This window comes from Bactrocera neohumeralis, chromosome 2 (assembly GCF_024586455.1).
Source record: "Bactrocera neohumeralis isolate Rockhampton chromosome 2, APGP_CSIRO_Bneo_wtdbg2-racon-allhic-juicebox.fasta_v2, whole genome shotgun sequence".
Lineage (NCBI taxonomy): Eukaryota > Metazoa > Arthropoda > Insecta > Diptera > Tephritidae > Bactrocera > Bactrocera neohumeralis.
In genome coordinates, this window is record NC_065919.1 from 15469796 (window position 1) to 15483199 (window position 13404).

General features: G+C 36.5%; 1 protein-coding gene across 10 annotated transcripts in view; it reads right to left on the bottom strand.

Annotated features, from left to right (window-relative positions):
• The window catches only part of LOC126751726 (uncharacterized protein ZK1073.1), a 63558-nt gene that overhangs the window by 25266 nt on the left and 24888 nt on the right, over positions 1-13404 (bottom strand). The window contains exon 1 of one of the 10 annotated variants that reach the window (XM_050462224.1): positions 10415-11160. The exons of the other annotated variants lie outside the window; for them this stretch is intronic. Coding sequence (XP_050318181.1) covers positions 10415-10492 — 78 coding nt within the window. The 5' untranslated portion in view covers positions 10493-11160. Of the gene's footprint in view, positions 1-10414; positions 11161-13404 lie in introns of those variants that run through there. 10 annotated transcript variants of the gene reach the window in all.

Here is a 13404-nt window from a genome sequence, read left to right on the forward strand (position 1 = left end):
GCTCAAACACCTGAATGTGAATAAAGTTTTTCTTTATCGCACCATCACTCATTACAATGATACTGGTAGCATCGCAAAACGCCATGGAGGTGGTCATCAAAAGACTGCAATGTCACGTAAGATGGTTCGGAAAGTGAAGAAGCGACTTGAGCGAAATCCACCGCGAAGTGCCAATCAAATGGCTAAAAAACTGAAAATATACGACCGCAGTTTCCGACGCATATTTAAATATGAGCTCAAGGTCAAGCCTGGCTGGCACAAGTTCCAAAAGGCCCATGAAGCACCGAAGCAGCAACAAGTAAGACTTGAGAGAGCGAAGCAGTTGCTTCGTTGGCCGAAAGCGGTCAAATTCCAAACATTGTGTTTTCTGGCGAAAAAATTTTTCCAATTGAGCAATTCGTAAACTCTCAAAACGATAGGGTTAACTTAACCGACCGTTCATCGGTTGGCCACCAGGAGGCAGCACCAGCCACAAATAATGGTTTGGGCCGCTGTCACCGCAGATGGGCGCTCTCCAATTGTTTTCATCGAGCCTGGCGTTAAAGTAAATGCGACATATTATCGGGAAAGTGTTCTGGAGACTGCTTTGAAACCGTGGGTAAACAAACATTTCGGTCGCAAACCATGAACGTTTCAACAAGACTCAGCACCGTCTCACAAAGCGCGAGTGAACCAAGAATGGCTGAAAAACAACGTTCCGAACTTCATTACGACCACACTATGGCTCTCGAATTCACCAGATGCGAATCCAATGGATTAATGTCTCTGGGCCATTTTGGAGAGCAAAGTCCGAAGTAAAAAATACACCAGTCTCGAGATGCTGAAGAAAGCCATTGTCCGTGAGTGGGCCAAAATACCGGTAAGTCACATTCGGGCAGCTTGCGATTCGTTTTTTGACCGTCTCAAGGCCATAGTTAAGGCAAAAGGTGGTCATATCGAGCAAAAGTGAATTGGTCCTAAATTTATGATTATTTTTACACATTTTGTACTTTAAAATAAATAAAAATAATTTTCCAAACCGAATTTATGGCTTTTTTAATTGGTTACACTTCGAGTGCCTGTAAGTATTATTTTAATATATCATAAAAAATATTATAAATATCTGGCATATTATTGGCATACTCACACAATATCTGTGCATCGTGACTGTCACTATATAAAAATTAAGTTTATTATTAACGGAAATATCGATCGGCGCAGTGAACACGCACACAAACTAGAATTTCACATTCAGATACATAAGTGTAACGCGTCAATATATAGTATCGAATGTAAATGTGTTTTACACATACACACACATTACTTATATATATATATATTTTTATTTTATTTGATTTACATCTGTATTTAAGTTAAAAATATAGTCACGTTTCTTATTGCCCCACCACAGCACGGAATTATTAAAGGAATACTTGAAATGTTTGTCTACACACACAGACACTCTGTCGTACACAAAATATTTTCTTTTTATATGTATTCTTCATAAGCTTCGTAGACCAAGAATAATTTTTTATTAATAAACGTGTGTGACATTTTCGATACACTCTTCACTCTCCCTATCTTCTTCTGCGTTATCATATGCACAGCGAAATCATTTGGACAAACATATCACATCTCACTGTCGCCGGAGCAGTTCATAATCGAGTTTGCGAGCTCACGCTTGCTACGTGTAACTGCATTTGCGTTTAGTCCACAGTTTCTGTGTTCGATAACGATTTTTCGTAGAAAACATTAGGAATTTATATGTTCGCGCATCGAAAAGTTCGAAATATTTTTTTGGTTTCTTAGTGGGTATACTATATATGTATATATAGTGGAGACTATTGACTTAAACAATCGAAACTGTTGAATATGAGAACAACATTTCTGTGGTAGTTTTGTAAAGTAGCAGAAGCTGGGCCTATAACTGTCACTGTTGTGTAGAATTCGTCAATGTTATTAGCATTATTAATCCCTCATACAATTTGAATGGCGTAGAATAATATTTGATACCCATATGCAGCTTAGAGAATACAGAAATTGGATCATACAAAAGCTACAACAGATGTTAAGCATCAATAATATGGTGAATGATTTATACATATGTACATTGGTAAATGTATTTTTCATATTATTGGGTGAAAGCATGCTGTAATAAAGTTGCATGCAAACTTTTTCGATTTATGATACATAGATTAGACAATTCCTCACTCTTGTAACCACAAGAAATATCAACCAACTTTGATAGCCACAGTTACGTATTATTGTGTTGTGTTGGATAGATGTTATGTATATGCAAATATTTTTTTTTTGTGTTAAAAAACTGTCTTTTTTGCTTTAAGGGGTTATATTCCCCTGCAAGTGAGCAAATTGGTTTTTCACTGAATTTTTGCAAAACAACATTTTTTAATAAAAAAAATAATAATTCACACTCTCAGAATTTCATGTACTTAAATAATCTGTGATTCAATTTGAAAAATTATGGATTTCTGTGATCCCGTAGCCGATCTCCAGGAGAACGTCCGAAAAAGGGTATTTGGCGAAGAACAAGATTTTTCTGCTTACAATTATATCTAATTCTAAAAATAAAAAATATTAAGTAATACAATAGATGAATACAGATAATGATCGGACGACTAGTTAGTTTTTTTGTGAAGAAAATTACACTTCAAAATCGCGTAAAACATATACTACATTATTACCAACAATCTTGCTCCTTTGATCATTGCTTGACAAATATTTCATGATTTCCATCTGCGCATCGCCACAAGTGACCATTTCAATTCTCTCAAAAAGTTTACATTTTGTGATTCCTTTTATGAAAGTACTGCCAGTAATAACGCGGTTTTCAAAAGTAGACCAAAAGGGACAGCAAACGACAGCATACTTTTGCCCACTCTTTTGACATTTCTCTTCGGTACAGTTCGCCATTTCATCATGCAAAGATATACGATTCAGCAACGAGTCGAAATTATTACAATTTACTACCGAAATTCAGATTCAGTGGCCTCAACTTTAAGAGCGCTACTTTCAATTTATGGTCGTCATAATCGTCCTGTCAAATCAACAATTGAGCGTCTAGTGGAAAAATTAGAATCCACAGGCACAGTATAAAATGCTACCGTGTCAGTGAGACAAAGAAGTGTTCGTAGTATAGATAATATTGCTGCCGCTAGAGCATCAATTGAGGACGACCCAAATCACACACTTATCCTTCTCAAGCGTTGGACACTTCTGTGACATTGTTGTGGCGAATTTTCCGAAAAGATCATGGCCTACATCCTTACAAGATGAAATTGACGCCAGAACAGAAGCCGCTTGACCACCAGAATCGTCGAATTTTCATCGAAAAATCATCTTCAGTGATGAGGCTCATTTCTGGCTGAATGGCTTCGTCAATAAGCAAAATATGCGTTATTGGTCAGACAGCAATCCACATGTACTCCATGAGTCACCATTGTATCGCGAAAAAATTATGGTTTATGGGTCATTGGGCAGCACTGCTTCCGTCATGTTTAAGACCGGCACGTTACTGTGAATGGGAATCGCTACCGCTTAATAATAACCTAATATTTTTGGCTCGAATTGGATGATACGGACTTTGACAATATGTGGTTCCAAGAGGACGGCGCCACAAGCCACACAGCGAATGTCGCAACCGATTTATTGAAAACCAAGTTTGGGGTACATGTTATCTCACGAAATGCCACCTCGGTCATGCGATTTGAAGCCGTTAGACTATTTTCTATGGGGTTATGTCAAGTCTATGGTCTATGCCTACAAGCCAGCCACGACTGATGAACTTCATACTAATATCGAACGTGAAATTGCAGCAATATCGAAAATAGGGTTCAGCGTCTGGACTACTGCAAGCGTACCCGTGATGGCCATACAAAAAAAAATCGAGTTTCTTACATAATGACATCGAATATACCTTCAGGAAAATAAAGAATTTTATTGATATCCCAAACCGTTTTTGTTTTATTTAAAAAACTTTTGCAGCGCTCTTATTGAAAAACTCGTTATATTTTACATATATTCAAACCTAAGAAGTTTACGGCAATTTAGTGAATCCTTTCAATATATACAAATAAATAAATAAATAGATTATGTAGATTTAAAAGTGTATTTTTCTTCAAGTAACTCCTACTATTCTCCTGCCATTCTTCCAACACTCTTAATATATTCAAGAGGCACACCTCCATTCGTATATAAGCAGCAATGAGCTTTAGAGAATCGGAAATAAAGCAATCTAAACAAGTCAATATTACGTCTACCATTGGCCACAAAATTAACAAACAAATCTAATAAAAACAACAATAAATGTATACATATCCTGTTCAAAAACAATAATATTAACTTTCTAAGCTCATAAATGGGGAAGAAGTCGAATTGATAGCCTCCAGATATAATAATTTGTATAAAGCTAGGCAGAAAGCTGCTGCGTAAACAATACTCGCCTGAAAAGAAAACAGGAAGGAAGGACTACCGCTTTCGAAATAAAGGCGGAGAAGTCAAGAAATAATTGTGCCTAACAACAATGACAACAAATAATATGTGTATATATGTTGTACAACAAAGTGTGCTTGTGCGCTTGGAGCACAATTACGTAGAATTGCGTTGGAGCTAAACAAAGCGCATTTATTATATGTATGTATGTGTTTAGAGGTGGGAGAAAGACCAATGTCGCAAACAGAACCAAATGGTTGCTGGCCAAAATCAGAGGAAATTCAAGCAGACAAAATAAGTGTAAGCTTATAACAGCAGAAGCTTACCGACACCACCCAAGGGATGCGCAAATGATTTTAAGCAAATGGCTTTCGGTTTGTTGTTGTCTTCGGTTGCTTCACATGGAGCGGATGTCAAAATTATGATGCGCAACGGACATTACTCTGTATAAATGTAATTGAAACTAATGTAATGTCCGATTTTATTTAAATTGATGAACTTAATGACGCAAGTGAATTCAATGAAGTGTAAAAACTGTGAAACAATAAAATTTATTATTTCTCGAATTCAAGCAAAGCAATGTAAATATAGAAAATATTTGTATGTTTGTATGTACATATGTATATGTATATACATATGTAGGTATGTACATAGCGAATCAGAGCATTTAAAATGCAGCAAAACTGTTTAGTTAACCTTTTCGTACATAATTAGCTTCAGAATAACTCCATTTTGGTAAATTTTGAAGACAGCATACAGACTTTCAAGTCTAAAAATACTTATATCAATTGTTTTTTGATTCGTTGGAGGGTTTAAGAAAAATAAGATGATGTATGATGCTCTTTGGAACACATTTGAGTGTAAGAGTCTTAACACAACTTATACCACACAACAGCCACATGGAGGGAACACTTACCCAATCTGCTAGTGAAAGCTCAACAAAAGGAGATGGTGAACCTGATTCCCCAATGTATGACGATGGAGCGGACGTTTCATTGGGCGACCATGAAGAAGTTCGAATAGCAATTACCCGTCTACTCCGTTAGGATCGGGAAGAACCTCTCCGAACCGTTCGATTGAGTGACTTCTTAAATTTACTCCTTGAGAAAATAATTCGAGCTTCGGAGCTAAATAGAGAAGGTGTTATATTTTATAAAAGTGTACAGCTGCTGGAGTACGCTGATCTCCAGATTGGATAAAGAAGAGAAGCAAATGGAAACGAAATATCTCTTGCCATCAAACAAGAAGTCGTCGTACTCCCGACTTGGTTCCCCCGTCACTGCTGACAGTCAAAACTTCTAAGTGTAGATAGTTTCGTCTATCTTGGAACCAGCATTAGATTTATTGGCAACGGCGAATACCGCAGTCGATGGAACGATGAGCTGCACGAAATATACGACGACATTGACATAGTTCAGCGAATTAAGAGACAGGGACTACGCTGGTTAGGTCATGTCGTCCGAATGGACGAAAACACTCCAACTTTGAGAATGTTCGACGCAGTATCCGCCGGGGGAAGCAGACTAAGAGGAAGACCTCCACTCCGTTGGAAATACCAGGTGAAGAAAGACCTGGCTACACTTTGAATCTCCAATTAGCGCCAAACAGCAAAAAGGAAAAACGACTGGCGCACTATTGTAAACTCGGCTATAATCGTCTACGTGTACGCCAATAAAGAAGAAGAAGAAATTTTTAACTAACATTACAAGATTCTAATATTTTTTATTTAAACACTCTACTGTTTTCACTGCGAAATGAAGTCCAAGTACTTCCCACTTGCTCTGGAAAAAGCCATAATGCGTAGAATTTAGCCAGCTTTCTATTAATATCACTTACTAGCCACGATTGTTTCTCCAGCTGAAACTTTAACCTCTACAAATCAAAAAGTCGATAAGTGAGGTTAGCACGCAGAAAATTCGACAAATAACTAATACCTCCAATGATAAATGTGTTGAAGCCTCTTTGACAGGCAATGATAAATGATTTTGGCTGACAGCACGGTAGACCAATTAGGGAAGGGGACAGGTTTCGCAAACAAAATTGTAAGGACGCCGGTAGTTATCAAAGGTAGGAGCGCTAAAGTGAGTGTGCGAAAAGTGGGTGTTGATGTACACGAACAAGCCATGTTCTTTCGGAAACAATTTATGAAAAATAATTACTTAGAAGCACACATAGTGATATACTGTAAATAGGTGGACAAACATTTTTCATTTCATTAGCAATATGAAATATTGCGAAATAGCGACAAAACACCATAATAATTAGTAAATTATGCGTAAATTTGTGTGTGTTTGCACTTTTCGGTAGCTCTTTAAATATTATAACCTAATTGTGACTAAATCATTAAAATATTGCGTTACTACGTTGCGTAGGAATCTCTTATAGACCTTCATATTCTGCTTCATTTAAATGTTAACTTCAATGACCAGCACATTTTTTGGTTGAACGTCGGCGATAATTAGTTACAGTAATGATGGCAAAGAGTTCATATGGGACATGAAGAACAATTTGTTCTTAATTTTTTTGATGACGCTCCGGAAATAAATGTTAAGCAATGAGTAGTTTTATTCCAAGTAAAATTGTTGTAATTTCATTTTTAACCAAAATATCGCTGATATCTTATTTAAATCAAGAAAATAACGAAAATTGAAAGAAGAAATTAACAGCTGAAGCATCCTTTATATAGAAAAGTTTTATTTTAACTCCATTTCTTTTTTTACTTCAGTCGACGGATTAGGTACATATATAATGATGTTTCCAAATTTTGTAAAAACTGCATCAAAGAACTTCGTATTCTTCCACACTTGAAGTACCTCACAAACAAACACCAATCATATGAAATAAAGTCAGCCGGATGTTTGCAAATCTTTATACATATATGGTAAGGTATGTATGTATATGTATATTTATGTTCCACTGGCCACGGCGAATATAGCATTCGATGGAACGATGAGCTGTACGAGATATAAGACGACATTGACATAGTTCAGCGAATTAAAAGACAGCGGCTACGCTGGTTAGGTCATGTTGTCCGGATGGACGAAAACACTCCAGCTCTGAAAGTATTCGAGGCAGTACCCGCCGGGGGAAGCAGAGGAAGAGGAATACCTCCACTCCGTTGGAAGGACCAAGTGGAGAAGGACCTGGCTTCGCTTGGAATATCCAATTGGCGCCACGAAACGACTGGCGCACTGTTGTTAACTCGGCTATAATCGCGTAAGTGGTGTCTACGTCAGTAACGAAGAAGATGTATCTGTGGACTCAGGGAAGCATTGATCAGATGCCACCCATTTTTGATACACAGAGAAACTATTGCCAGAAAAGAATTCTCTCAATTGCATATCCCATACAATTGCCCTTGAAAGTTGATTTTTCGGTTGGTCATAAGTGGCAACATTTTATCCCGTTAGATACATTATTTTCGGTAATTAATGGGCTAAATTTTTGAAATCGGTCGGTGATCCCGAGATATGTGATTCTGGCGTAATTAGTTACTGATTTATTGTGCTTTTTGTAGTTTTGAACAGTATCGTTATACGAGTATGGAGAGTGAGCGGGTTTATCTTCCGATTTCATCCATTTACACACTGTTGGTGGGAGTTCTTATAATATTTGCGCTGAGCGAATTTGGTTGTTGTAACTTTTGTAAATTTAGTAATTTGAGAGATATGTGCATGAAACTTATTAGAGAGCGGGGTCATGGCCACTTTTTCAAAATTTTTTGCCCACAGATGCCCCTTGCTACTGCGATACCTTATGCCAGATTTGAGTTTTATATCTTAATTAGTGCTTAGTTATGGCACTTTATAGGTTTTCGGTTAATGGCGATTTCTGGACGTGGCAGTGGTCCGATTACGCCCATCTGCGAACTCTTTTTTTACTATGAAGCACGTATGTATACCAAATTTTATTAAGATATCTCAATTTTGACTCAAGTTACAGCTTGCACGGACGGACGGACGGAGGGACAGACAGACAGTCACCCGGATTTCAATTCGTCTCGCCTTCCTGATCTAATATATATATATAACCTTATAAATATTTATATTTATTACCTTATACCTTATTTTGAACGAATAATGGATCCTAATATAAATATCCCCGATTCCTGCGTGCAGTTATGGTAAAAACGCCTCTAACCCCTGTATAAAGTCAATAATTATCACTCATCTTAAGATTTTGGTCGCATGTAGGTATTATCCTAACCGATAATACCCTAAACTGATCATATTAAGTTTGCCACGAAATGTGTAACATATTTATATACCCAAATTAGTCCCAGTTTTTGGGATATGAAGCTGAAAATTTTCACAAGCTTTTTTTTCTCTAAAAAGCTGCTCATTTATCGAACTACTACATCATATAGCTGCCATAGAAACTAAACGATCAAAATTAAGTTTTTGAATGAAAAACTTTTTACAGTAGAGGCCCGCTAATCCGGACACGGCCTAAACCGGATTCCACTGTAATCCGGACAGGGTTACAAAATTCAAAATTTCTATTATGTCCCTTGTAATCCGGACCGACATTCTCTATCCGTATTCTCTAATCCGGATCACATATTTATTATTCACTACATTCACTTTTATGCTTTATTGTTTTAAGTTTTTTTTTGGAACATGTGTATTATTTGTTATAATAAACAAACAGAAATTTATAAATATTTTTTCATACGAGTACATAGTTCTGATATGTCTTTGGTAATCCGGATTCCCTGATATTCCGGATAGGGGCCGGTTTTAATTGATCCGGATTAGCGGGCCTCTACTGTATTTGAGAAAGGTATCTTCACGAAATTTGACATCAATTATTCTTGAAGCCAACCAAATAATCTCCGAAGAAATTGTTCACATTGGACCACTATAGCATATATGTACCTGTCATACAAGCTAACCGATCGAACTCAAGTCCTTATATGGAAAACTTTTGCATTTGATAAGATTTTTTGACACAATTTTGCATATAATATTACCCAAAACATTGCTACAATCTGCTCGGAAATTGTTTAGATAAGACAACTATTTCATATAGCTATCATGCAAAAAGCAGAAGTTAACGTTTTTTTTTCTTGTTTTATACTACTACTTTCGGGAGGGAATAAAATCAAGCAACAAGACTCTTGACAAATTTTAAGCATTTAATTCAATTTTCGAAGTAATTTGAGCTACAATTTAAGCTTAAGATAACGAAAATGTAATACTGACTAATATAATACACAATCTTCTAAAAGTTGCCAAATTTAGTGAAATGACCAAAGAGAGACCAGCTTGCCTACCAGCAAATCGCCAATGCCTAAATATGTGAAATAAAAAATTACTTTCATTTTTCAGCCAACAAACGAGAAAATCTTCAAACCATTTATTAAAGCAAACAAACACACGAAAAGCAGGCGAAAAAAGACCTGATGCAGCAAAAAACCAAAGCCATTTCATAAATGAGCGCATTAAGCAAAGACGCTAGCGAACGGAGATCAGATTGTTTATAAACAGCAGTAGGCTATACAAATATCTACGTGATGTTTGTATATATGTACGTATGTATATGGGCGCTAAGTCATTAAAGCGCGTGGCTGCATGAACTGAACGCCTTTCAGAGTGCCCACAGCCATTGGCAACTTTATGCAGGTAATGAAACGCCGACAAAGGATATGCTGAACTGAGCAAAGCGAAGGTGCCTGCTAACGGCAAATAGAACAGTTAGACATACATATATACATATGCGTGTGTGAATGTGCTAAGATGAGATGGTGTGTGTGAGAAAACGATGTAAATAATTTTAGCTCGCCACTGAAGTAGTGGGACACTAAACGCTTTGCCAAACAGATGATTTGGGGGTTTTGTTCGGGTGGCTGTGCGTCGAGACTTGATATTTGGTAGGTTTAGAGGGGCGAGTATGTAGACAGATAAATGTGAGCATTTTCTAAACGCTTACTGCATGGGACGTGAGCAGAGCCATCACTTTTGGTATATTTGTGCTACAAACTTACGCTTATCTTGTCCGGGTGGTGGGCATGCTGATGATGCTGTCCAGCCGCAGCGTGATTCGGAGTTGCGTGTTTCTCCATAATGAGCTGATGCTTTGTTATTTGGGTTTTTAGAAATTTCGAAGACGCAAATGCGTTAATGAGATGGCGCAGTGGAGTTTGGCGATTGCGTGTTAATTATAAATTAATTTGAAATTTATTGTTATTGTTGGTTTGAATACAATTTATTTCGAATTGAGATTTTCAAATTTAGATATTATCCTTCCACGACTGAGCTGAGCATGTAATAAAACGTTCAAGCGTTCAATTTCATTTGACTTTGTGGCGCGAGAAATTTGCGGTAATTGCGTTTTAGGAAATTCTATTTAATTCACCCTTCACTGTGATGCTGTGGTTGTTACGTTACGTTTTGCTGATCCAAAAATAGTTAGTTAGTTTTTAAAAAATATGCTTGATATATTATTTTATAAATTATTTAATTTTTTTTTATTTTTTACATCAAAATATTTTTTTTTCTTTAAATTTTTTCTGTACTTATTTTCAAAGTCACAATTTTTTTTGTGCTTCTAAAATTGTTTAAACTTGTTTTGGCTTAATTTCACTTTTAGAAAACGTTTCTCTCAATATTTCTATTAAACATTAATTCTGGCTCAATTGCAATGTTCAACTGAGTGATTTCCAATGCTCTCAAAGATTTCCAAGCGCACTAACATGCACATCCAACGAATGCTGAGTAACAACTGACAGTAGTTGGTCGCTTATCAGGCACCGCATATCAGCGTAAGCGCCAAGCCAGGCAGGCTGCCGAATATTTATGTAGTCACATAGCGCACAGCCAGCTCTCAAGCTCTTTCAATGGTTTCGCTTGCTCAACGATGGGTGGGAAATATTTTGCGCCATTAGCTTGTGGGACAGACGAGCAGTCGTTGGGGGAAATAAAATAGTGATGGTCAACTAGCAGTAATGTATGGATAAATAGCAGCAGCAAATGCCATCAACCTTTGGTGTCAGTGTCACTCAGGTTAAAGAAAGTGCAAATTTAAACTCCAATTTGAAGAAAAAGTTTACGCTATTAAACTTGCAACTTTTAGGTAACTTACTTTACAGTCACATACAGGTGCTTATATTGAACCTGAATTACACACAGAGCCCAAATGCCAAATCATCCCCAAACCAAAGTCTGTGTGTCGGCACGTAGACAGCGCAAACTTTTAAGCTTAAACAAAAATAGCAACACTCTCTGACACATATGCACCGATACATTTGTATGTTAAGTGCTTTAGTATGTATGTGATGTAACGCTTAAAAGTATGCTACAAGAATGTGCGTGACATTAGCACCCAGTAGGAAATAAGTTATGTCGAAATGCGGTCTTGATAATGGGATTTAGTTCGTATTTTGTGCTTTAGATCCAGACAAGGGATTTTTTTAAGCGATTACATGGGTTTACGGGTTTCAAAAAATCGATTTTTTATTATCTTATTAAACAACTCTAGAATATTATTTTAAAGTTTCAAGTTGATCCGAGTAATAGTTTCGGATATACAGCTTTGAGAACTTGTGCGCTCAAGGCTAGCTGGGCTAAGTGCGCCGTCTTTAAATGCGTTTTTCTCGAAACTGTGTTTTTGAAGTCGGTTGGCAAAATTTTTCGAGAACTACTCAACCGATCTTCATGAAATTTTCACTGAAATTTTAATTTTTTTCCTTCCTCCATGTTCTAAGTAAAGGCTTTTACTAAAACATCTACTATTTTCACTTTAGATGACCATCTAAGGAGTTATCCTGCCAACGGGGGCAACGGCCGAGTTTAAAATATTTTTTTCCAGAAATTTCGGAATTTCTTTGTTAAAAGTGTATGTAACACTAAAAAATATAATAAAATATTTAATTTTTTTTAAGTATAAGAAAAAAATTGTTGACTGTTTTTTATCCGAGGAAACCCATGTAACCCCTTAATATCTCCAAGTCTAAGGAAAACAGCACTTTTCCATGTTATGAATTAATTTTCCTTGCCGGCATGATTGTAATACGGTCTTCCACTTCCTTTTCTATCACTAATGTGTGCCAGTGTCACAGCACAAACATACTATTACATATAAGAGTCGCATTTGTTTTTGTCCTTTTTTTGCTTTTACACCAATTTATTAATTTTCTTTTGCTTCCGTTTCGTAGTGCGTGGGTTGCTACTCACTACCCCGGTAAAATTTATGTACATACATCTGTATATGTGTCAACGAAAAGCTTTAGTATGTAGAGAGCTTTCAAGTTTAGAGGCGAAGGGCAATTTTCATGGTAATTCACGCCCACGTCCAAAGCATAAAGAACACAATGCGAAATATTTTATGTATGCACATGCTATTCGTAATGATTGCACCAAACTATGTATATTTTATACGAGAAGATAATTGAAATTAAGACCATAGCATTAAGTAAAAAATTAGTATTTGACTGTTTTCACCCTTTAATTTTTATAGAATTTTACTAGAGTTATAGTCAAATGGTTTTGGCTTTTAAATACATACGAACCAAGATTGAAAGCACAGCGTTGAGTGACGTCATAATAGCAATGCTTTGAGAGACTTTTAATAGAAAACTATCAACGCTCTTTGGCCAATCCTAACTTCAACAACTAAACATATATGTACATACATATGTACACTTTTCGACTCAGCTTGGTTATGGAGAGACTGCAATATTGTGTTGTCTGAGGTTAGGGTTCGCCTGGATTTACAAAGAAATCTAGCTTTACGCATTTTCGATTAAAATAATGGTAAAATTAATATGCTGTAAAATAATACAATGCAATTATACAACTAGTAAAAAAAATGTTATTAATTGACTACAATTGCCTTAAAGCACGATCTGTTTCGTGCAATAGAAAGCGGTGATTTAAATGTTACGTATACGCCGTGTAGGACAATTAAAGATTTTGTGAAAGCTTTTTTCCAATAGAGTCGCTACAAAAGTAGACTGATAGTTACAGAAAGCGACGT